Source organism: Paroedura picta, chromosome 14 (assembly GCF_049243985.1).
Source record: "Paroedura picta isolate Pp20150507F chromosome 14, Ppicta_v3.0, whole genome shotgun sequence".
Taxonomy (NCBI): Eukaryota; Metazoa; Chordata; class Lepidosauria; order Squamata; family Gekkonidae; genus Paroedura; species Paroedura picta.
Genome location: NC_135382.1, coordinates 14932863 through 14958886, shown reverse-complemented (window position 1 = coordinate 14958886; position 26024 = coordinate 14932863). Strand labels below are relative to the sequence as shown.

At 47.2% G+C, this 26024-nt stretch overlaps 1 protein-coding gene across 11 annotated transcripts in view; it reads left to right on the top strand.

Annotated features, from left to right (window-relative positions):
• The window catches only part of SHISAL1 (shisa like 1), an 83107-nt gene that overhangs the window by 16809 nt on the left and 40274 nt on the right, over positions 1-26024 (top strand). For 10 of the 11 annotated variants that reach the window (XM_077310574.1, XM_077310572.1, XM_077310563.1 and 7 more), the window contains exons 2-3: positions 17353-17451; positions 21057-21156. In XM_077310574.1, coding sequence (XP_077166689.1) covers positions 21090-21156 — 67 coding nt within the window. In that variant the 5' untranslated portion in view covers positions 17353-17451; positions 21057-21089. Of the gene's footprint in view, positions 1-2067; positions 2282-17352; positions 17452-21056; positions 21157-26024 lie in introns of those variants that run through there. The other variant, XM_077310566.1, reaches the window with a different exon arrangement.

The following is a 26024-nucleotide window of genomic DNA, read 5'->3' as shown; positions in this document are numbered from 1 at the left end:
CATAATTCAACAGTGGATGCACATGTACGCAAACATTCTGCATTGTCTAATTTGTCGTTTCATACCGATTGTCTTCTTTTTTGATTGGGTGTATGATGTTAGTGCTTAGCCTGTAGGATGAGTATTCTCTGGCTCCGGCGTCCTGCAGTACTCCTGGCTCTTTACTGTAACCGTATAAGCCATCAGCCTGAGACAGAGGATACCATTTCCCACTAAATCTGTTCTCTTGTGTGTCGCAGGAGAAAGTACATCCATTTGTTCAATTGAGCTGAGCCTGCCGGTACAACCAATATGATACATTACTTTGAAAATGCCTCAGTGCCATTTTGTAGTTACTCCCCTCAAATGGAGTACAATTCAGTCCGACAGAATCGCACAAGTTTCTGATCATAATGCGGGAATCCTTATGTTTCTCTCACTTTTCCCCCCTGCCTATTCGCAGCTGACTTGTGGTGACCCGGTAGGGTTTCCAGGGCAAGAGATATTCAGTGGTGGTTTGCCATTGCCTGCCTTTGTGTAGCAACCCTGGACATCTTTGGTGATCTCCCATCTAACTACTAAAAAGGGCCCACCCTGTTTATCTTCCAAGGTCTGATAAGGTTGGGCCAGACAGGTCAAAGCTTCCTCTCACAGAACAAACTGAATTCTTTCGTCATCGTTGTCCCCCATGCAGTTTTAAAGGATGAAAAATCCTTTATCCACAAATAAGATTAAATGCTAAAATAGGCAAGAGTACCAAAAAGGGGAGGGGGACAGGATTATGCCTGTTCTGCCTGATTTTCCTTGAGATAGGATTCCTCCCACAGAGCCAACTTGGTACAATGGTTAAGAACAGCAGCCTAGCTGTGTTTGATTTCCTCCGCTTCCCCACATGTAGCCAGTTGGGTGACCTTGGGCCAGTCACAGTCCTGTTAGAGCTGTTCTCACAGAGCAGCTCTCTCAGCCCCACCCACCTCATAGGGAGTCTGCAGTGAGGAGAAGGGAAGGAGATTGTAAGCCACTTTGAGACTCCCTCAAGTAGTGAAAAGCGAGGCATAAAAACAAGTCTTCATCTAGCAGAACTATTTTCAAAATATGGGTTGTATATTTTTTAAATAAAAGCATAATTATACCAAGATCCCCCTCTCAGGAAACATTCTCAGTATTGAATTTGAATTTATTGCTGAAGCCGTAAACAATCATGCAAGCAAACAAAGCATTGAAACGTTCTCAGTACATAATTTGAAGGCAGTCAATAATCAGAACAGGGGGAGAAAAACAACTTGCTTTCTAAATCCCCATCCCAGCTGTCCTGGTCAAAACAGAGGTGAAAGTTCATTTTTAATAACTGCTGTTCTCAGAATAAGTTTTTTTTTTTTTATGCTAGTGTGTAAGCAAGAAACAATGGCGAAATTATTACTGGCACCCAACATTTTACAATCTACAATCCTCATAAAAATAGCAATTATATTTGGTAAGATTAGGAGCAGGAGGAGTATTTCTGCCTCAGTTCCCTGCCCTGATGTAGCTGGTCAAGTGAGCAATACAGAGCCACGCATCGAGGCTAAACCTATTTGCTAAACCTCAATCGTTTTCACTCAGCCAAAACAAAAGCTATCTAAGAGAATTAAGGAGCTAACCCAAAAGCACACCACATGGTATCAATCATGTTCTTCTGATGACACCATCACTGTTCTGAAGAGGGCATTAGAAACCCAAATAAAGGATCTGAGAAATTTAAATGTAATTGCTTCTGGGGAACTGAAGTATTTATAGAGGCAGATCTGTGTCCCTTACAAAAGTTAAGGGATCACCTTGCTCTGTAAGGTTTTAATTGTGTAAGGTATATGTGAGCCTTCCTTTTAAATAGAACTGTTCTTTTGTGCTCTTTTTACTACCCGAAGGAGTCTCAGAGGAGCTTACAATCGCCTTCCCTTCCTCTCCCCAAAACTGACACCTTGTGAGGCAGATGAGGTTGGCTGCATGTGGAGGAGTAAGGAATCAAACCGGTTCCCCAGAACAGAATCCACCACTCTTAACCACAACACCAAACTGGCTTTCAAAAGAGAACCTGCGGGCGACAGGTGCCATTCTTCGGGTGCTCTTAGCCGTTAAAAAGATAAATCATCCAGTTGGGAGCAGGAAACGCCAAGGTTGAAATCTCATGATGCTCACAGAACAATTTTGAACAGTCGCTGTCTCTCAGCCTAGCCTACCCCCTGGGTTTATTGTGAGAATAAAACGGTGTGCGAGAGAAGAGCTGTGTGCGCTCATCTCCTTGGCAGAAGCACAGGATCAAAATGTAGGTGACAATGATGAAGCAATTCTCATTATGTTGAGTTTTTGCCTTGTTGAATGCATTAAATCTTGGCTCCTGTGGCTCATCATGTGAAGAGGTGCTGCGTAAAAGCCAGGTTGTGGCTGTCGAACTTTGAAGGTGTTCCCCCAGAGACAGGCAGAGTTGTTTCTCTGCTTATCTTGCATCTCCTAAGCCGCTAATTATCCCTGTTCTTCTCCCTCGCTTTCCCTAGAGAAAACTGGCAGGAGAAAATCTGGAGACACAAAACCCTGCCTGTCTGTGGAGTAGCCTTGTCTGTGCTTGGGCCTTGAATAGAGCCTCTTCTGGCCTAATGGCTGTCTTCGGTCGTCATGAGCAAACGGTTGTAAAAACTCAATGCTGGGCTCAGTTCATGATTAAACCGATATCCTTGTTGAATAAGAGAATAAACCTGTGTGATAGGCTTTGGACAGAATCCCAGGCAGAATCGGGGAAGTTTGTTTTTTGAAACAATGTTGCTGTATCGGTTATGATCAGCTTGTTTTTCATTCGGGCAGTTACTCTTTTACTTGGGATAATCATTCCGTTTTCTTTGCGTGGCACTTTTACTTATGTTCCCAGTCAATAAACACGAAGAACATTTCTTGTACAGCTGACAGGCTTTTCACTTTTCTTCTCAATTGGCTAAATTGTAATAACAAACATAGATTCACTGTCATAGGTTCTTACTGAGGTAAATATTGTTCATCACATACTTCTGTGACAGTAACTTATTTAGACCCTGACTGTGTCCAAAACATACAAGTACATAGAAACAGAGGCACTGACTGAGAGAGATTATGTGAACTGACACAAACTGACAAAACAGAATTCTCCCAGCATGCACCACTCCAGTTTGGTGTAGTGAGAGCCAGTTTGATATAGTGGTTAGGAGTGCGGACTTCTAATCTGGCATGCCGAGTTTGATTTTGCACTCTCCCACATGCAGCCAGCTGGGTGACCTTGGGCTTGCCACGGCACTGATAAAACTGTTCTGACTGAGCAGGAATATCAGGGCTCTCTCAGCCTCACCCACCCCACAGGGTGTCTGTTGTGGGGAGAGGAAAGGGAAGGCGAATGTAAGCCGCTTTGAGCCTCCTTCGGGTAGAGAAAATTGGCATATAAGAACCAACTTTTCTTCTTATATGCCGCTTTTCTCTACCAGAAGTTTCAAAACAGCCTCCCATCATGTTTTGCTCCTCTCCTCTTTTCCAAAAATGTTTTTGCAAAATGGTGGCTGCTTGCCCCTTTGCTTCCATTGTGCTCCTTAATCCTACCATTCTGTGGCCTTCATTGCCTCCCCCCCCCCCCAAGTGTCCTGACTGTAATTAAAAAACAAAACTCCCATGGTACAGAATCCCTATTCTAAAAATAACAATTTTGATCTAATCACAATTTGAGCGTGGTTAGATTACCATCTGCTTTTGCCAACCAATTCACATTCTGTACTCCAGTGCAGTAAGAGGTGGGGTTTTGATGACTTGGCCCCACCTCAGGCTGGGTAATTATATTTATGCACCCACCCCTAGGTCAGTCTGCTCGAGAGGTAGGAAGTATTTGGCTGCCAATCTTAGGGGTTTTATAGGCTTATAAGATTTTATCATTGTCAGTGGCCACGAGTCTCTTGAGAGTGGCGGGATATAAACCCCACAATAAATAAATAGTCAGTTACAGCTGTTGTACATCTAGCGGTGTTTATAATCTTTGGACAGGAGTGAATTGTGCAACCTCCACTTTGTGTAAAGGATTGTATGGAGAGGCTAGGGTACAGTAATTGTTTTGTTGCTAATGGGTCACAGCAGATTTACTGTAACCTTGTAAGGTTTTCAAGACAGGAGGCGTTTAGAGGTGGTTTGTCAACACCTGCCCCTGTGTCATAACTCTGGTATTCATTCATGGACTCGCATCCATATACTGATGAGAGCCAGCCCTTCTTAGCATCTGAAATTTGATGAGATCAGGTTAGCCTGGTTTAGGGCAGGGTCCCACAGTATCTCAGTGGAAAGAATAAAAATTCCTCTTGGGTAAATTTATACCCTGGGTATTTTTTTGCTCATAGGTAGGAAACAATAAGCAACAATCAATTTTCATGTTGGGCATCATGCACCATTGCAAAGTGAAACTTTTGAGTTGTAAGAAACGTGCACCAGGGTGTAGGGACTTCCCACAAAAATCAAGGGCAAGCCTATTGCATGTGTATCTAGTCATCAATGACAATAGCATAATTTTTGTAGTCTTCCTTCAGCAGCTAGATTTTTGTTTTCGGTACTTTGAATGCTTCCTCTCCCAATATTGCATTGTATCCATTACATAAATTCCGGTTATTCATATTTTCTATTAACTATAATATGGATGTAAATTCATTACTGGTGCAGACACCAAGAAAGTTGTTTACTTCAGGAGTTTGCAGCTTTTCCAGTTGATTTTAGGATGAATCCAATAATACAAAGGCTGAGTGTTCGTAAACTTGTTATAACACATGCCTGAGCGAGTACATCACTAGTTTGCTGCAGACAAAATTACATCTGCATTTTTTTTTTCAAACTTCTGCTTTATCCAATTCCAAATGATTTTGTCGTCGTTGTGGCTTAGTGCTTTTCACAGCCAAACTCTAATGTTGTGTACACTCTGCATATAAAACATGTAATTTGGTAGTGGGTACACTGTATTATGCAACAGTTTACTGAGACTAAGTCCTTGCTGAACGTCGCTAAAGATTTTCAACTTTGACAGCAGCAGTTCCTTTTATTCGATGACATGTCGTTATTCCCTAGCTTGCCTTGGTCTTATCTTTTAATAGGTTTCCCACTCTTCTCTTATCTAAGTCTTCCAGATCTATTTTTCTATTTATCTAAATTACTTGCCAACAAATCACTTGAACATTTTTAGGGAGGGGGCACAGGATCAGGCCGCAGCCCAGGGAGGCTACGTACAACCTAACGACCCCAGTGGCCAGTGTGACCTACCCATGTATCCTCCTCCTGACATACACTGCAACTATACTAAGCATGTTTCTGTCATGGCATACCAAAAGACAATATCAGTCTTCCAGGTAGGATACAGTAGCTTGGACTTTGGACTGTCTCTGGCCAGCAAATGAAAGGCCAATGAACCAAATCAGTCCATTTGAGGCTTAATTAGTGGTGATGCCTGAATTGTGGAGTTACAGTATTTGCTGGCATATAAGACTACTTTCCCCCCCTGAAAAACATGCCTCCAAGCGGGGGGGTCGTCCTATACGCCGGGTGCACTTCAGTTGGGATAGACATAGCTGCCCATAGTGGCCCATAGTACTGTAATTTCCACCTAGATTCTGCCTTGATTGATGAAATCACTGTAACTGGGAATTTCCAAAATGCTTAGTTAGTCAGATGACAATTCAGGACTGTGCCTGGAAAGGCAGATTCTAATGTGGAAACTGATGGAAAAGTAGGCCCTTTAAAAATGGAAATACAAGCGATATTGCTAGTGCAGAAATGATCTCAGTGCTGCAGTATGAAAGTGACCATTAGAGGGAGCAAAACTCTTGTAGAGATGAGGGGGGGAATGTTAGAAGTAATGTAATTAAGAGTGAAGAAAAGCCCCCAGGCTTTTAATTCAGGGTTTTACCAACTATTTTAATGGCCTGCTTGTAGTCTGAAATCTTTTATGGATAGTTTTTAGGCTTTTCATCCTCAATGGCTTGTTCTAGTGGCTTTTTTTGTTTTATATGGTTATAATTGTTTTAATTGTAAGCGGTACTCTGAAGAGGCACCGTAGAGATATGCTAATTAATATCACATTGAAAACGTTCTTTCTGTAATAAATATAAAAATCTGCAAAGTAGCCGTGGTTTAAATTTTGTCTTGTTTAGAGTGCTTACTATTTATTAACAGCAAAGCAAACTGTAAGCTCATCTGTATTGTGTGATTTGCTAAAAAATTCTGTTAAGTTTCAAACGCTACTGATGTTTTAAATCTAAATGTCATATTGCTGCAGGTAACAGTTGTTTAAGGCCAATGTGGTGTATTGGTTAATTGGCCTTGGGCAGCCTTTCTCAACCAGGATTTTGTGATACCCTGGGGTTTCTTGATAGCCCTGGAAGGGTTTCCCAAATGGGTGGGAGTTAACTATTATTTTTTTTAATATAGCTTTTACATTTGTTAAACATTTATCAGGTTATATGACCATACGTGGTCGTGTTGACCTGCCCTGCCCCCCCCCCCCCGTCCCCAGAATGGCCAACAATGGAGGTAGTGAGAAGGGGAGGCTATTCTGCAAGTTTACACCACATCTAGGTTTTCTTGAATCTTGAAGAATGTCCCAGGTGTTTCTCAACAGTAAAAAAGTTGAGAAAGGGAGAGCAGGTTTGAATATGCCATGGAAGCTTGCTGGGTAACCTTGGGTCAGTCACATGCTCTTAGCATAACCTACTTTGCAGGGTTGTTGCGAGCATGAAATGTAGGAGAAAAGAATAGTGCCAGCTGCTTTGGATCTCCATTGAGGAGAAAGGTAGAGATATAAATGAAGTATATTATAAATAAAATAAATTGTAAGGATACTGTATGAATACCCAGTTTACAGTCTGTGTAGGCTACTTACAGTCTTGTGTAGGCTAGTTCTTCCATTACATTTGACAAGTTTCTGCTACTGAATCTGGACAGGTTTGGGATCTGTTCACTGTCCCACGTTTTGGTTTATGCTGTATATGTTGTGCCACTCTGTCTCTGTTCATTCTTAAGAGAATAGTTTGGGGTTGCTACTGCTAATTATTTATTCTTTGAGGAGAGAATAGAAAGCTTGAAAAACCTTGTCCCCGTTTTCTTTTACCAGGAAATATATTGCTATTTTCAGCCTTCCATTTTATCATGTGTGGTCCAGCAGGCTTTATTAGCTCTGAGTGAAATGGATTATTCTAGATCCATTTCAGTCTGACTTTGGCTTGCATTAGAGAGGATAGTGCCTTGGCTGCCCAGTGGATATTCTGTAATAGGAAAAAGAATGCGACCCCAGTGCTCTCTTGGCTGCTTGCAATATCCGTCATAGCCTTCTTCTGAACTGCCTGGGTAGGATTTCATTTGGGCGGCTCCGTTTTATAGCGGTTCCATCCCTACCTGTTTGATAGTGATGCCAGCCTCCAGGGGGCACCTTGGAATCCACTGGAATTACAGCTCATCACCAGGCAACAGAGATCAGTTCCCCTGGACAAAATGGCTGCTTTGGAGGGTGGACTCCATAGCATTATGCCCCACTGAGACCTCTCCCAACTTCAGCGTGGTTCAGCTGCCTCTGCAATCACCGAAGCCTGAGGTGGCCCACGGCACACAGGGGAGGGGCAACAGTAGCACACCAGCTGGCGGCCACATGCAGGTGCAGAGCTTGTGGGAGCTGGCTGGCATACCGCCGATGGCCCCACCCCTCCTCTCCGCACCGTGGTGCTGGCCGCCTCAGGCTTTGATAATCACTGAGGTAGCTGAACCTCACCGAAGCACTCACCCCTAGTGTGTGTGTGTGGGGGGGGTTACAATTCCAAATATATAAACCTACAAGCTACAGTAGCTACCTTCCCAGCTCCCTCCCCCCCCCAAAAAAAAGAAAGGTACTTGTAGTTTGTATTCCATTAAAAGCCCTGCTAAATAAAAATGGTTTTGCCACTTAAATTTCTCAAAACATGGCATCCCTCACCTCCTGAGGGAGCCTGTTAAATAGGGTAGTAGCTATGATAGAGGGGGAAATCATGGTGTCAGTTAGATACCATGTGGGTTACTTTAAGAGTGGAGAGTAGCTAACAGGGCCATAAATTGACATATGGGAACACATGGAGAGATGGTTCTTCAGTTTAAGTGGATTCAGGTCCCTTGAAGATACTCCTGGTGACTCAGTTGCCTCATTCCAAACTAAGTATCATTTCCAGGTTGTCTTAAAGAGCAGCCAAGCACAGAGTGAGATTAAAAAACAAAACTATGTCCTTGTTGAATCCAGGCTATTCCATTATTTTGAATGTTGTAATAACTTGCATTTCTGCAATCTCCCTTTCTAGTTTGTTCTTGAAGTTCCTTTGCAATAAAACAGCTACTTTGAAATCTCTTATTGAGTGTCCTAGAAGGTTGAAGTGTTCCCCTACAGGTTTTTCAGTCCTATGATTTTTGATGTCAGACTTGTTTCCATTAATCCTTTGGTGGAGGGCTTGACCTGTCTGCCCTATGTAGAGAAGAAAGGGGCATTGTTGGCAATGTTAGAAGATGAGCAAGTGAATAAGCCTTTGGTGGTGTAACTGATGTTATTAGGTCCAGTGATCGCATGATTAGAGTATATGTGGCATCTGGGTTGGTTGCAAGCTCTGGTACCAGTGTCCATATTCAAATTAAAAGTTGCATTGTTGTGGCTGAGAAGTTGTAACATCTAATTGAACTTGGACACTGGTGCTGTTGGAATGGAGCTCTTCCACGAGGCATTTGATTGAGGCTGGACTGCTAGTAACATCTAAGACACGCACACGGAACACACTCACTGTAACATCACATTCTGGCTTCCATAGTAGGAGAGCAATGTGGGAGAATCCTCTAAGGATGTGGATGTTGTTTGAAAATGTTGTAGTTTTAACTTATATTGTTCTTTGTGGTGGACACTGCCCCAAGATGCTGGGCTGAGAGGCGGCAGTCTTATAAATTGAATTATAAATAAATAAAAGTATCAGTATCTCTGTTCTATAAGCAAAATTGCAGAGTATTATCCCATACTTGAAAAAGAGTTGCAAACCACTATATCCCACGATACCATAGCACATGTATCTTTTATGTTTTGCCATATGAAAGGTAGGGGGGGGAATCAAAGTTGAAAGACAAAAAAAAAACATTTGAGTGAATCCAAACGAAGTTTTATTCAAGGTATAAGCTTTTATATGCATGCACACTTCTTTGGATCTTAATGATGCTCCTGGACTCGAACTTTGTTCTGCTGCTTCCGACCAACATGGCAACCAACCTGAATTTATTCTTTGGACCATACAAGTGAACAAGTGAAATGCCTCCTTAAGACACTTTTCTCCCTTCCTCAGAAAGAAGAAAAATTGATGTTTTTTCTTTCTTTCTTTCAGTGCCCTCCAAATTCTTCCATTAGGAAAAATATAACATGGTGGGTACTTTTTCCTGCTGTACATTTTAAGTGTAAACAGCCTGTTGTTTAAAGGAGTATTTTGCTTATCGGAAACCAACACATAAATAAAATCTGTTCAAATACCCCAGTGAAGACCTTAACTTAGAAACTTTCTAGGCTAGATGCAACCATTACAACAGTCTGTCACTGGAGGCCTATAGGTTTCTAGGTGAATTCTATAAAAAAAATCTATAAAACTTCTGCTGATCTCCTTACACCTCATCTAGCCATGTTATTTAATGAAGGACAAGGCATCTCATTCCACCTTCCTGGAACCGGGCTAAATTAGTGATACTCCCAACATACGGCAACTCAGACTAGCCTGTTACGCTCATTGATCAAGATCATGAAAGACAAACACCAAGTTCTTGCAAATCATTGATCATATATTACAGGAAGAAGTCAGTTATGCTTAGAGAATGATCGTTTAGTCAGCCTTCCCCATGTGATCACTGTTATCCGCACGGTGCAGCTGAGTTTATGAAAGAACATGTAGCAATCCTTGTGACAGGTGCAGACAAGGCATTTGATCCATTCGATTGGGATTTTCTGAAAGCATTATTTATAAGCATGAATTTTTGGCATGGGGATCTGCAGTGACAAAAGTCTAGATAAATAATTACATGAGGTGCAGGAGGCCTTTGTATTATTGGGCCTGACTAAATGTGCTTCTTTGTGACTAGCCTATCAGGTCATGTATAGCAGTGGTCCCCAACCCCCGGTCCGGGGGACTGGGACTGGTCCGTGGATCTGTTGGTACCGGGCCGCAGCTCCTCCTCGTCCTCCTCCCTGGCTGCTGCCTCGGGGGCTGCCCTGCCACTCTGCCGCCGGCTCAGCTTTGGTGCTCTCCAGCGGCCGCCATGGCCAGGGCTCCCCCTTGGTGTGGCACTGCGCAGCTGCTGCTGGCAGTGCCCCCCAGTGGGCGGTGGGAAGTCAGGGGCGCCAGTGGGAAAGCACCCAGAATAGTGGCTCAGGCGGCGACGTCCATCGGCAAAAGACACCCCCCCCCCAGGCCTCAGTAAAATTGTCAAACGTTGACCGGTCCCTGGTGATAAAAAGGTTGGGGACCACTGATGTATAGGATAGTGGAGGGGAAATCAGTCTTCAACAGCAGCCTTTGGGTGTCTCCTGCACAGGTCCTGCATAGCCCGATCCTGCCAGATCTTGGAAATTAAGCTGGACCAACCCTGGCTTGTATTTGGATAAGAGAGCTCCAAGGATGTGGTAATTCCTCCATGAAGAACTAGAGGCTATGACGCAGACACAGGAAATAGCAGACCACCTCCTAACATCCCTTGCCTGGCTGCCAGACACTCCTTGGATCTCCGAATACACAATGCATGCCATACCATAAATAATAGGACATGTATGTGCAGAAGAAAGATGATGGTTTCCCTTTATTATTTCTTTCGTTTTCCAATGAGGGTCTGAAGTGCAAAACTGTAGCCTATCTGTAGTGTGTGTTAATAAGTGGACTCCTCTACGGAGAGGAAATTTCCATAATGTAAACTAATTGAGCTGAATAAAACACATGACCGGGTCATGTTTATTTTATGGATGACTCATTGCGTGCTTCCCACCTGCCAATTATAAAGTGGATTACTCCCAGCACATATTACTGAAAGCCCAGGATTTAGGAAGGCTGTTTTCGAAGGCTGATTTTTCCATTTGCAACGTAAAATGCCGTTGTCAGTTCAGGGCAAGGACACCTTTAACGGGTGAGCGCAGTTCATAAAGTTGTGAGGCAGCCTCGTGGCCAGATATTCGACATCTTTAGTGAGTGATCAAAATCTAGAGTTAGAGCATCCTCTGGACCAGAGGTCCCCAAGGTGGTGCCCACTGACACTTTTCCTGGTCCTCCTAGGTGCCTTTTTGAAAGTGAGCAGGGCTGGGTGGGGATTGGCTGTGTTGATTTAAAACAACATCCTGTAAAAACAGAGCTTCTGCCTGGTATTTTGAAGAGTACTGTTAGAGTTGTATCTGACCTTGCTCCATAAAAATTTGTGGTTGACTCTGCCTGCCACAGCAGCCATTTGGAGATAGTGCCCACCGCCCTGTGCCACACTTCCAAAGATGCCTATAGGCTCAAAAAGGTGGGGACGGGGGCTAGTTTAGATGGCTTTCCCAGGCTCTGCTTGAAGCCATCCAGCAAGGAAAAGTTCACCTCCCATCCCAGTCATTGAGTCCATCATTAAATTACAGTTAGTCCTTATGTTCGTTTGCCTTCTTGTCACTTGTACCCTTTAGATTTAGTCTTGCTAGTGGAATATATGTCGGGAGAAGCTTCATTTGGGACTTAAAAACAGCTTGGAATCTTGCTGAAATACCTAGAGAAGAAGCCGAGTTGCTTTTTTGTACTCTACCCTAAGGAGTCTAGAAGCGGCTTACAATTGCCTACCTTTCCTCTTCGTACCACAGATACCCTGTGAGGTAGGTGAGGCTGAGAGAGCTCTGAGAGAACTGTGACTGGCCCAAGGTTAGCCCTCTTGCATGTGGAGGAGTGGGGAATCCAACCTGGTTCTCCTGATTCGAGGCCAACACTCTTAACCACTATACCAGGCTGGCTCTAACAGATGCTAGAATAACTTTAGAAAAATAAATCTTTGTGATCCAGTAATTGTTGCGCACAGTATGGTATATGATAATCACGAATAAGATTACTGTTTACCTTTACCTTTCCTTTATAAAGTTTACCTTTCCTTTAAGTCTTATCACATGGGGGAATCATAAAAGTTTATTAATTTTAATTTTATATTGAGTTGCCAAGAAATAGGACCTGGTAGTATATGGGTACACAATCCATAACAGAAAATATAGATCTTGATTTACATTTATAAGCTTATTCTTCTCCAACAGTGATTGAATCCATCTTTCTCTCCCCCCGTTGAAGTTTGAGCATTCAAAGACTGGGTGAACCAGAGAACCCATCTTCCCTGTGTTACAAAAAGAGCCCCATTCTGCAAAAGGGATTCCCAGATAAGTGGCTTTTCGTTTCTGGAGCCATAATCTCAAAATGGGGGGTCAGGTCATAGATTTTAAGTATGTTGGTAATGTAGTAGCTGGCTCGAGTCCATTATGTACCAAAGAACATATCTGTCTTGCTCATTGGTTTGTACTTCTAAAATCCAATATTGATAGTTCTTTCTTGACCTTCTAAAATGTTGTTCTGTCATTTTCCATTGAGAATAATGAAACTGGAGAAAAACCAAGTTGGGTTCAGTCTCTGGTCAACCATCTTTTTCCATTTACTTTGAAAAGGATCGTCTTTTAATCTGAGTAGGAGTTTAGATCTGTTGTTAAAGATAATCTTGATTCTGAGTCTCAAAGCATCTAGCCAAGCCACTGATCCCAACAAAGGAATTCCAGATTCTTGACGGATGGCTGAACCTGATACATATTTTGGTAATCTAGTTGTTTTCCTCAAATATAAAAGAAATGAATCAATGATCTCTGGGATACTTTATGGTGCAGGTATATAGATAAAAGGTATCGATTAAGTTTTCCCCAGAATGTTTGTATGGTTGCAGGAATAATATTTCCCTCCCACCATGTGAAAAAAAAGTGCCAGAGCATTTAGATGTGGGGTTTATTCCAAAGAGATTGAAATGGATTTTTCCAAGATAAATTTTGGATATGTAACATACCCAAATGTCTAAAGATGGTTACTTCTTCAACGCTGGCATTCATCAATTTCCAGTCTTTTTTTCTTTGGATGGTAACGTTATATGCTAGGCTTGTCATTCATATGTAGTCTCTGAGTCTGTTGCATATCTTCATTATACGGTTTTACTACTAATTAACTCTATCTATAATTATGGGCTGGTAACTGCCATTTCAGTATGTCTGAGGAAGCGTGCATGCACATGGAAGCGTACACCTTCAGCAAAACTTTTGGACACAAACTTTATTCTGCTACTTTGGATCAACCTACAACCCACTTGAATCCATATTCTAGCAAATAGTTATCCCCCCTCCTGGTTTACGAGTGCTTTTAACAAACATTTAAATGTAGATACTGATCTTATTTTAACTCCTTGTCTGTTTTTGTAACATCTAGCTTTATGTCTTTTACTAGATTTTAAGCCCATTTTACTGTAGATAAAATGGGCGCTAGATGGCATTGGCACGGGGCAAGGGTAGGCCTGGCTGGCGTAGCACAGGGCAGCACAGGGCCGCAGGAGGCTTGGCCCCCTTCCCCACGGCGGAGCGCAGAAGGTGTTGGGGAGGGCCGGGGCTACATGGAGGGGAAGCGGCGTACCTTTTGTCGGCTTCGGCTCCTGATCTGGCAGGCTTCTGAACGCCGTAGTCCGGGCGGAGGTGAGGCGGGCGGCGACGCTGCGAGGCGGCTCCGCCCGGCGGCAGAAAGCTTCCCGCCCCCCCCCCTCACCCACCGACGCTCCCGAGGCTCTCTGGAGCCTTCTGCCGCCGGGCGGAGCGGGCTCACAGCGTCTACGACGCTGTGAGCCCGCTGCGGCCGGCGGTAGAAGGCTTCCCGTCCCCCCCCCACCCATCCACCCCCCCGAGGCTCTCTGGAGCCTTCTGCCGCGGGCCGCAGCGGGCTCACAGCGTCTACGACGCTGTGAGCCCGCTACGGCCCGCGGCAGAAGGCTTCCCGTCCCCCCCCCCACCCATCCACCCCCCCGAGGCTCTCTGGAGCCTTCTGCCGCGGGCCGCAGCGGGCTCACAGCGTCTACGACGCTGTGAGCCCGCTACGGCCCGCGGCAGAAGGCTTCCCGTCCCCCCCCCACCCATCCACCCCCCCGAGGCTCTCTGGAGCCTTCTGCCGCGGGCCGCAGCGGGCTCACAGCGTCTACGACGCTGTGAGCCCGCTGCGGCCCGCGGCAGAAGGCTTCCCGTCCCCCCCCCACCCATCCACCCCCCCGAGGCTCTCTGGAGCCTTCTGCCGCGGGCCGCAGCGGGCTCACAGCGTCTACGACGCTGTGAGCCCGCTACGGCCCGCGGCAGAAGGCTTCCCTTCCCCCCCCCCACCCATCCACCCCCCCGAGGCTCTCTGGAGCCTTCTGCCGCGGGCCGCAGCGGGCTCACAGCGTCTACGACGCTGTGAGCCCGCTACGGCCCGCGGCAGAAGGCTTCCCTTCCCCCCCCCACCCATCCACCCCCCCGAGGCTCTCTGGAGCCTTCTGCCGCGGGCCGCAGCGGGCTCACAGCGTCTACGACGCTGTGAGCCCGCTACGGCCCGCGGCAGAAGGCTTCCCTTCCCCCCCCCCACCCATCCACCCCCCCGAGGCTCTCTGGAGCCTTCTGCCGCGGGCCGCAGCGGGCTCACAGCGTCTACGACGCTGTGAGCCCGCTACGGCCCGCGGCAGAAGGCTTCCCTTCCCCCCCCCCACCCATCCACCCCCCCGAGGCTCTCTGGAGCCTTCTGCCGCGGGCCGCAGCGGGCTCACAGCGTCTACGACGCTGTGAGCCCGCTACGGCCCGCGGCAGAAGGCTTCCCTTCCCCCCCCCCACCCATCCACCCCCCCGAGGCTCTCTGGAGCCTTCTGCCGCGGGCCGCAGCGGGCTCACAGCGTCTACGACGCTGTGAGCCCGCTACGGCCCGCGGCAGAAGGCTTCCCTTCCCCCCCCCCACCCATCCACCCCCCCGAGGCTCTCTGGAGCCTTCTGCCGCGGGCCGCAGCGGGCTCACAGCGTCTACGACGCTGTGAGCCCGCTACGGCCCGCGGCAGAAGGCTTCCCTTCCCCCCCCCCACCCATCCACCCCCCCGAGGCTCTCTGGAGCCTTCTGCCGCGGGCCGCAGCGGGCTCACAGCGTCTACGACGCTGTGAGCCCGCTACGGCCCGCGGCAGAAGGCTTCCCTTCCCCCCCCCCACCCATCCACCCCCCCGAGGCTCTCTGGAGCCTTCTGCCGCGGGCCGCAGCGGGCTCACAGCGTCTACGACGCTGTGAGCCCGCTACGGCCCGCGGCAGAAGGCTTCCCTTCCCCCCCCCCACCCATCCACCCCCCCGAGGCTCTCTGGAGCCTTCTGCCGCGGGCCGCAGCGGGCTCACAGCGTCTACGACGCTGTGAGCCCGCTACGGCCCGCGGCAGAAGGCTTCCCTTCCCCCCCCCCACCCATCCACCCCCCCGAGGCTCTCTGGAGCCTTCTGCCGCGGGCCGCAGCGGGCTCACAGCGTCTACGACGCTGTGAGCCCGCTACGGCCCGCGGCAGAAGGCTTCCCTTCCCCCCCCCCACCCATCCACCCCCCCGAGGCTCTCTGGAGCCTTCTGCCGCGGGCCGCAGCGGGCTCACAGCGTCTACGACGCTGTGAGCCCGCTACGGCCCGCGGCAGAAGGCTTCCCTTCCCCCCCCCCACCCATCCACCCCCCCGAGGCTCTCTGGAGCCTTCTGCCGCGGGCCGCAGCGGGCTCACAGCGTCTACGACGCTGTGAGCCCGCTACGGCCCGCGGCAGAAGGCTTCCCTTCCCCCCCCCCACCCATCCACCCCCCCGAGGCTCTCTGGAGCCTTCTGCCGCGGGCCGCAGCGGGCTCACAGCGTCTACGACGCTGTGAGCCCGCTACGGCCCGCGGCAGAAGGCTTCCCTTCCCCCCCCCCACCCATCCACCCCCCCGAGGCTCTCTGGAGCCTTCTGCCGCGGGCCGCAGCGGGCTCACAGCGTCTACGACGCTGTGAGCCCGCTACGGCCCGCGGCAGAAGGCTTCCCTTCCCCCCCCCCACCCATCCACCCCCCCGAGGCTCTCTGGAGCCTTCTGCCGCGGGCCGCAGCGGGCTCACAGCGTCTACGACGCTGTGAGCCCGCTACGGCCCGCGGCAGAAGGCTTCCCTTCCCCCCCCCCCACCCATCCACCCCCCCGAGGCTCTCTGGAGCCTTCTGCCGCGGGCCGCAGCGGGCTCACAGCGCCTACGACGCTGTGAGCCCGCTACGGCCCGCGGCAGAAGGCTTCCCTTCCCCCCCGCCCACCCATCCACCCCCCCGAGGCTCTCTGGAGCCTTCTGCCGCGGGCCGCAGCGGGCTCACAGCGTCTACGACGCTGTGAGCCCGCTACGGCCCGCGGCAGAAGGCTTCCCTTCCCCCCCGCCCACCCATCCACCCCCCCGAGGCTCTCTGGAGCCTTCTGCCGCGGGCCGCAGCGGGCTCACAGCGTCTACGACGCTGTGAGCCCGCTGCGGCCCGCGGCAGAAGGCTTCCCTTCCCCCCCCCCACCCATCCACCCCCCCGAGGCTCTCTGGAGCCTTCTGCCGCGGGCCGCAGCGGGCTCACAGCGTCTACGACGCTGTGAGCCCGCTACGGCCCGCGGCAGAAGGCTTCCCTTCCCCCCCCCCACCCATCCACCCCCCCGAGGCTCTCTGGAGTCTTCTCTCGGCCGGCGGAGCAGGCTCGCAGCGTCCACAACGCTGCGAGGCCGCTCCGCCGGCCAAGAGAAGGCTTCCCGGCCCACCCCCCAGCCGAGGCTCTCACCAGGCGGGCCGCCATTTTCCAAGCGAGTGAAGCAGGCAATGGGGAGCCGCGCTTCGCGCGGCTCCCCATTGACTGCCTGGGGCGGGATTGACACTCGGAGGGGCCAATCAGGAGCCGCTTCGCGGCTCCTGATTGGCCCCCCCCGAGTTTTTATCCCGGACCGGTCCCGCCCTAACTCCTCCCCACTACCCCTTACTCCTTTATACAGTCCGTGGCGCCCCTGGCGCCACGGGCTGTTTACAGATGGTTCTACGGTTATTGGATGAGTAGCATTTACGGGATTTGTTTTGGACAAGGGCCATAGCAGTTACTGTTGCCTTAGTGCGGTTCAGACTTGAGGCTTCCAAGTAAGTGAGGCTGCCTTCTGCATAGGCCCAGCTTTGTCACCATCGTGCTCTTTAAGAATGACAGAATATGTATAACTGCAAATAATATTTTGCTTGTAAATGTTTCTTTATTCATTGGACGTCATCTCTGTTCCTATTGTGTTCTCTACAGACAGACTCCGGCATTTTAACCTCTGTGGCTGCTTACATCTCTGGTGACCATGCCCTAAAATTGACATATACCAACAAGCAATAATTCATCTTATGAAAGGTATCATTTTATTATTATCTCTTGACCTCCTGCTAATCAGCTCCTCCTAGCAAACTCATAAAAGGTAGACAAAACTCAGACACCATGAGAACCAAGGCATTAGTCCTGTGCAAATGGGGGCAGGAAGATATTGGAGGGGACAAAGGTTCTGAATGTTGCCCAGTGAGACATGACGACATCTCCATCCAGTCCTGAGAGATGCTGGTGCAAAGGACCTATGGCCTCTACTCCATCAATAAACCTTTTCTAGTGCTAGATCAATCAAGAATAAAAGTGTACTTTTTGTAGGCTGCTGAAGGAATGAATATATCTAGTTTGCATGACAGAAAGCAAGTTAGAAGAAAATGATGGGGTGTATCTGATACAGCCTGGATCTGCTGTCTTTCATCAGGTCTTAACAGGGGAATAAAGTAGTGTTGGCCATGGTGACTACCATCATCTATGAAACTTTCTCTTGTGACAAATGCAAATGATCGCTGGTGTTCTTTGTATGTTCCTTATGTTAGATTCCCAGGTTAAATTGTGTATTCTGCTCATGTACTGGCCATCTACTCCCTTCCTGGGCACCTGGCAAAAGTAATCTCAGAGCTGGTGTTGGAAAGAGCCAGAATGAATGGTCTGAGTGATTTCAACATCTTTCCTATGGCACCTTGTCTGGGCCAGCTCAGGATTTCAGATCCCTGACCATTGTTGGTGTATTGTGGGTTGTGATGTCCAGTGCATATCAAAGGACATCCTTTAGACTTAGATTTTTGCAATGAATCTTTGTGGGATGGCCTGATTTGTGGCTCCTCAAGGCACAGGTGAATGTGATATTGTCATTCTGCAGGGATGAAAAATTGATTAAGTTATGTAGTCAGACAACAAAGACCTCCAATAAACATTGCAGTAGGACAAGTATTACAGAACATGTATCAGGCACCAGAGTGGGTGCAAGGGAAACAGTGGAGCCCAACCAAATGTCTCAGACAAGATTAGAACAGAAAGAGAGTGCGTATCATGAGGGGAGGGGGGAGGTCAGGTCTTCCTTCTATTTCAGGGCAATCAAGAAGCTCCTGAAGATAATGATACTTTACAAAACATGGATTCCTAATAAACTATCAGGACAGTCAACTATTGTCTTGGCAAATCATCTAGCACCAGAGTGTACTAACTGAATTGGAAAAGAAAAGAAAAACCTTATAATCTAGAATCTTTCTGCCTTAGTGTTGCCAGTTCCAGGTTGGGAAAACCTGGAGATTTTGGGGGTGGAGCCTGCAGAGAGGGTGGGGCTTGGGGAGGGGAGGGACTTCAGTGGGATATAATCATAGAATTGGAAGGGACCATACAGGTCTTCTAGTCCAGCCCCCTGTTCAGTGCAAGATCAACCTAAAGCATCCAGGATTAGTATCCTTTGTTTAAAGTAGTAATAGTAGCCTTTGCTTAAAGTAGTAGCCTTAGCTTAAAGACCTCCAGTGATAATGCCCTACAGTTCACCTTCTAAGCAGCCACTTTCTCCAGGAGAACATCTATGTTGCCTGGCGATTAGCTATAATTCTGGGAGATCCCCAGGTCCCACCTGAAGACTGGCATCCCTAGTCTGCCCCCAGGTAGGGCAGAGAAGGTGGTGTGAAGCTGGTGCAGTCAGAAAAAGGGACTCCAGGGTTTTTACCCATTTACAGGGTGCTGTGATTACGGCTGTGGGCTCAGGTCTCTGTGCAAAGATACTTATCATGAGTACTTTATCATGTCAGCCTCTAGGTCAGGGGTAGTCAAACTGCGGCCCTCCAGATGTCCATGGACTACAATTCCCAGAAGCCCCTGCCAGCATTCGCTGGCAGGGGCTTCTGGGAATTGTAGTCCATGGACATCTGGAGGGCTGCAGTTTGACTACCCCGCTCTAGGTGGTGGCTGGTGGCCTGAGATACAATATACAAAGGCCTAATGAGTATTTGTTCATAGATTAATGCCCTTCTCATCAATGTGCGTAGCGCTTTACAGCATAAGCCAAAAAGAGAAAGAGAGGTCTGGTTTCCACTGTGTGCAGATTTGTGGGATGTAAAGGCTTATTGTAAAGTAATGGATGCATTAGTTGGATTGCATTGCATCCGGAAACGTTCTGAGCTGGTTGTTCATTTTGAGGGAGGAACAGGAGAGAGTTCTTTTTCGTCTTTTGCAAAGGTTGACATGGCAGTTTGTATTTCACTTGTCACATTAAAATAACAAAACAAAAATCTTCTATCCCCCGGTGAGGCTTTGGGGAAAAGCTGACATTTCATGAAGTCGGCTCACCGCTCTTGGAGTCTGGGAACTAACAAATTGGGTGGACTTCTTGTAACTTGGTGGCTGTGAGGAATAGACATCTTTATAGAAACTGACACTGTGGGAGGGGGAAACAGTGGAGAGATGAGGACGATTATCATATTGTTCTCCACTCCTTTCCTTGATCCGTACGGCAAGAGTCCGGGGAGGGAAGGAGCTCCTCCGGCAAGTTTTCATGATAAAGCAGGGATTTGACCCAGTTGTCCCAGACCCTTGTATGCCACTTAGCATGCTGTAACTGCCGTCACCTTGCATGTTTTGGTTTAGAGTGGATTTGCATGCTTACTCCACAGTTAGCATTAGGATGTCTCAACGGGCAGAGATATTTTTAAGTCTCAGCTGGGAGTGCTATTAGAAATGTATATGGATCCAACTTTCGGGAGAGGTGCTTATTTCTATCTATCTATCTATCTATCTATCTATCATCTATCATCTATCATCTATCATCTATCATCTATCATCTATCATCTATCATCTATCATCTATCATCTATCTATCATCTATCTATCTACTAGTTTCATTATTTTTATTCATTTTTATTATTTATTTTAATCTTTTATTTGTATTATTTTTATTTATTATTTATATTTATTATATTTATTCAGTCTCATTATTTATTTATTTTAATTCTATGTATTTATTGTTAATTTTTTTATTTATATATACTTTTTAGACTGCCCCTGACGACAAATCACCTCTGGGCGGTTTACACATAAAACCCAGTAGAATACAGCATAAAACCGCCGGTTATACAAGAACTAAAAATAACATCAAGAGAAAGATGGCGGCATTCATTGACCCAATAACTGTTCCAGCCAGATCAGCACGGATGTTTCCCTAATCCTGTCCATCCGGGGTGGATCACGCATATGGGGAGGGACCAGATTTTTTTAAAGCAAGCGTCAGATTTGTAGAATTTATTTTCAGCATTCCCATGGTGTTAAGCCTCTAGCTGCTCAAGACAGTATCTTGGGGCTGCAGACATTTGTTTCTAGCTTAAAGCTCCAAAATGAGGGCATCCCACCCCCTGTGGAGCTGGCACACGTGCGGGTTTTCCTGCCAACTGAACTCTATGCTCCAATGAACTTCTTGCACATTACCATTTTAGGCATGTTGTTTTGAACAGTTGGGTAGTTAAACCTGTGTTTAAACACCCACGTACTAGCCTTGTTCTTTAACTTCACAATAGAATCATGGAATCATAGAATCGGAAGGGGCCATACAGGCCATCCAGTCCAACCCCCTGCTCTACGCAGGATCAGCCCAGAGCATCCTAAAGCAATGACGTCTTGCTTGTTCCGCAGGCAATTCTCGAACAGATCAATGAAAACAAAACGATGACAAGTTGTGGTCTACAGTCCTTGAATACGCTGATGGTTATATTTTCTGTGCTTCTATCAACAGGTAAGGAATTTGGGGGGGAATAATAGTTGTAGCTGCATTACAGCTTCTTAGAGTAAAGTGCCTCATACCTCCTTAAAGTTGCAAATATTATTTCATGGCCCTTACCAAAGCTCATGGCACAATTCAGTGGTTCATTCTAAGGTACTGCAAGACCCTCTCTGATTTTTGTGTGTTAAAGCTCTCCTGGTATGACTCGAGGTAAAGGTAAAGGTATCCCCTGTGCAAGCACCGAGACATGTCTGACCCTTGGGGTGACGCCCTCTAGCGTTTTCATGGCAGACTCAATACGGGGTGGTTTGCCAGTGCCTTCCCCAGTCATTACCGTTTACCCCCCAGCAAGCTGGGTGATGGCCGTGCCTGTATTTCTGGAACATAAAGTAAGAGCCATATGGGGAAAGGTGTCCAGAAGGTAGACCTGTAGTACTGAGCCCCACTGAGGCTTCTGTCCTTCCCAGGCTCTTTCTCTACATCTCCAGGAGTTCTCACCCTTGATTTGCCATGCTTACCTTTCTGTAGCAGCCCAGAGGACTATTGCCAATCCATATTGTTTTCAGGTACTTCAGTATACCTTCTGTGCCTCTCAGCAGACCCAGACAAATATCAGCTGTGAAGCTGTGATAGGAGTGGGTCATAGATTTTGGAGACTTGATTCAGGCTTTGATGCAGACTGTTGTATTTCGGTGGACACAAGCAGATTTAACAGACAACGGATTGAAAAAAAGTTATAAGGATCAGAAAGGTCAATGGGCTTCCTGTGGATTGAGGGTTTGTCCCCTGTGATGTTGACTGCACCTTTCAAATCTGCACAATATTTTCTTGCTCCCTTACCAAAGAAAAATATTCAGATCTATGACTCTGGGAGGCAAGCTGGATATATCTGTGCAAATGTTAATGCTTTATTTACTTCATGTGTAGTCCAGCCAAAGGCTGTACAATGTAACATAATGCAATTGGGAAATATGCAACAAACAGTGCAATAAACACAGGATTGCAGAATTAGAGAATGCACTAGAAAAACCATGTAATGCATACAGTAAAGCTGGATTCCAAACTGAAGAATAAGTGCAACCTAAACGGTGTAAAATGCCCAATGAAAAGGGCCTAAAATTTCCCAGATCTATTCATTTTGTGGAACAATTAAAATGTTGAGAATGTTCCAGGCTATTCCACCAGGTGGGAGCCGTAAGAGAAAATGCTTGGCGACAGGCCGCTGTTGATCTTTCACAGCATGCTTCAGAAGGCTTCGCTCCGATGAGTGAAACTGCCACAGTTATTATAGTTAATTCAAGATAGTGTACCCAGATAATGTACCTGTTTTCAAACATCAGTCTTTCCTCAGTGGCCTGTCCCTAAATAACATACAATAATAAACTATTAAGCATCAGTATCAAACGAACATCAGCAATTATGCAGTGTATTAAATCATAATTTCCTACCTCTATATATCATCTTCCAATGGAAGTAGTTCATACCATTTAAATTCTCAAATATATCTGCAATATATATAGGTATTATTCAATGCATAAGGTGCTTCCATTCTTCAGAGGACAGGACGGGGGCTTGAGAGTCTCAGCTAACTACTGTCACATATATACATATACATATACATACATATGAACCTCTTGTGGCGCAGAGTGGTAAGGCAGCAGACATTCAGTCTGAAGCTCTGCCCATGAGGCTGGGAGTTCGATCCCAGCAGCCGGCTCTAGGTTGACTCAGCCTTCCATCCTTCCGAGGTCAGTAAAATGAGTACCCAGCTTGCTGCTGGGGGGGTAAAATGGTAATGACTGGGGAAGGCACTGGCAAACCACCCTGTATTGAGTCCGCCATGAAAACGCTAGAGGGCGTCACCCCAAGGGTCAGACATGACTCTGTGCTTGCACAGGGGATACCTTTACCTTTATACATACATACATACATACATACATACTCATCATTCTCTTAATGTAGACATATTTATTGTACACATAAAGCTTCCCATGCTATTTCAATCTCAAGTGAATACAAACAAATCCCCATTGCTGGTTTTTCCTATTATCTCTGGCATTTGTAACCCATATTCATGACGCTGTAGGCAAATTTATACTTTGCCTATGAGTATGAACCGATTATTCCATTCCATGACATTGTAACTGAGGACGTGTGCGTGCACACGAAAGCTCAAACCTTGAATAAAAGTTTGCTGGTCTTAAAGGTGCCCCTGGACTCGAAATTTGTTTTGCAGCTTTAACCTGCTTATTCACTTTCACAAACAGAATTCACTCTCTGCTGCCACCAGCAGGCCACTTGGAAGCACTGTTACAATGCAGCTAGGCAGACTCTCCCAGCCTTTCTTGTCCTTTGCTAAGCACAAGCTGTTGCCCCTTGCTGCAGGGATCAAATAGCTTCTGTTTCAGAAAAAGAAAATGTTTACGAGTGCAAGTAACCGTTGGTTACCAGAAGTAAAAGCATACCATTGAAAAGTCAAGGACTACAAGCATGTGAGCAAAGGGGGGCGTGGGAATGAATCAATATCAGTGCAGCTGTCCCTGTGACGCTGAAGAGAGGCGGGAATATCCTAATGCAGGGGTAGTCAACCTGAGGTCCTCCAGATGTCCATGGACTACAATTCCCATGAGCCCCTGCCAGCAAACGCTGGCAGGGGCTCATGGGAATTGCAGTCCATGTACATCTGGAGGACCACAGGTTGACTACCCCTGTCCTAATGTCCCCAGGTTTGTAGTTGGGTTTCTGTTCATCCCAGTTTTACATTATATTATCCATCCGCCTGGGCACTTCTCTTCAAACCGCATGTCTGTGTTCCCATGTTTCAGTTGAGTCTCCCCGGGTCTTAGAAGAAGAAGAAGAGTTGGTTCTTATATGCCGCTTTTCCCTACCCGAAGGAGGCTCAAAGCGGCTTACAGTCGCCTTCCCATTCCTCTCCCCACAACAGACACTCTGTGGGGTGGGTGAGGCTGAGAGAGCCCTGATATCACTGCTCGGTCAGAACAGTTTTATCAGTGCCGTGGCGAGCCCAAGGTCACCCAGCTGGTTACATGTGGAGGAGCGCAGAATCAAACCTGGCATGCCAGATCAGAAGTCCGCACTCCTAACCACTACACCAAACTGGCTCTTAACTGGGAGAGCTACTTTTCCCCTAAAATTCTCTCCCACTGGAGTCTTCCTTGGGAGGGAAGGGAAAAGGTTAGAAGTGACGAGTGATTTTCAAGACACTTGTTTATACTGGGTTGTTTATAACTTTTGTCATGGAAACAGTAATTAAAAACACTGCTGATATGCTCTCAGGCTGTTCCGGCCCTGTTCCTGGGTTGCAGTCATTACCATAAGAGCGGGTACTGGCCAACTTTTACATCTTGGAATTTAGAAGCAGTTGACAATGGCATACAGCTGGCTCCTTGATCAGGCTTCCTGTAAGGTCAGGTGGAGCCTAACCCCTGGTCATTTGTGGACTGTACACTTAATATTCACATAGCAAAGTGGGAAATTAAAATAGATACTTAGTGGTGGATGTCATTTCACTATTAGCATATATAGTACATGCAACTTGGCCATACATCAGCCAGTATTGCTGGGATGCTTCAGAGCTGCCCCGGTGCTTCCAAACACCTGCTGATGCCTGGGCAGTACCGTGGTCAAGCCCCCCTCCTTCCCTGGGCCAGCCAGACCATGAGCACAGCATCTCACAGGGCTTCACGGTGGAACAACTTGTGGGCTGGGGCTGAGCCTTGTATCCCAGAAATCTTAACCTGGGGATCTGTCAGATCCCAACACTAGACAATGCATTTCCTTTTGATTGGCACCAAGCTTAAAAACAGCATCTTAAAAAAAAAGTTAGCTCTTTGGAGAGAATGTGCTACCAAATAAATGCAGCTTGGCTTAACGGGAAAAATGTCACTAGGTTTTTATGTTAGAGGGTTTTTATTATGTTTAAAAGTTGTAGCTAGGGATAGCCGTCCTTCCAGTCTGTGCTATTTAAATTTTTTTGAGGAAACTGCTTTATAGCAAACTGGTTCACCATATTCCTTACTAACACAGCTACTGTACATTTATCTCTTAATTTCTGCTTACCAAAATCTTTTTTTTTTTGTCTCATCATAGTAGGGCAAACTAGTCTATCCTTATTGTGACAAACTGTGATTTTAAAATAATGTTAGCATATCAGGTACATACAAACACAAACACACAGACTCAGAGGCATTGTTGTTGTTACTTGCGAAGTCATATCCGACCCATCGCGATGCCATGGACAATGATCCTCCAGGCCTTCCTGTCCTCTACCGTTCCCCGGAGTCCATTTAAGCTTACACCGACTGCTTCAGTCACTCCACCCAGCCACCTCATTCTCTGTCCTCCCCTTCTTCTTTTGCCCTCAATCGCTCCCAGCATTAGGCTCTTCTCCCGGGAGTCCTTCCTTTTCATGAGGTGGCCAAAGTATTTGAGTTTCATCTTCAGGATCTGGCTTTCTAAAGAGCAGTCAGGGCTGATCTCCTCTAGGATTGACCTGTTTGCCTTGCAGTCCAAGGGACTCGCAAGAGTCTTCTCCAGCACCAGAGTTCAAAAGCCTCAATTCTTTGACACTTGGCCTTCCTTATGATCCAACTTTCACAGCCATACATTGCAACTGGGAAGACTATAGCCTTGACTAGACACACTTTTGTGGGCAGGGTGATGTCGGAGGGAGGGAGGGCCACCGCCCCTGCCCCCCCCGCCTCCATGCCCTTTGAGCTGGGCTGGCCCCCTTCCGGGATGGTGTCCCGCTTTGCCTTCATTAAAATCTGGTCACTTTACTTTAAGACCAACCAAGATTTATTCAAGGCGTGAGCTTTCGAGTGCAAGCATTCTTCGTCAGACTAAGAACTGACCATTAT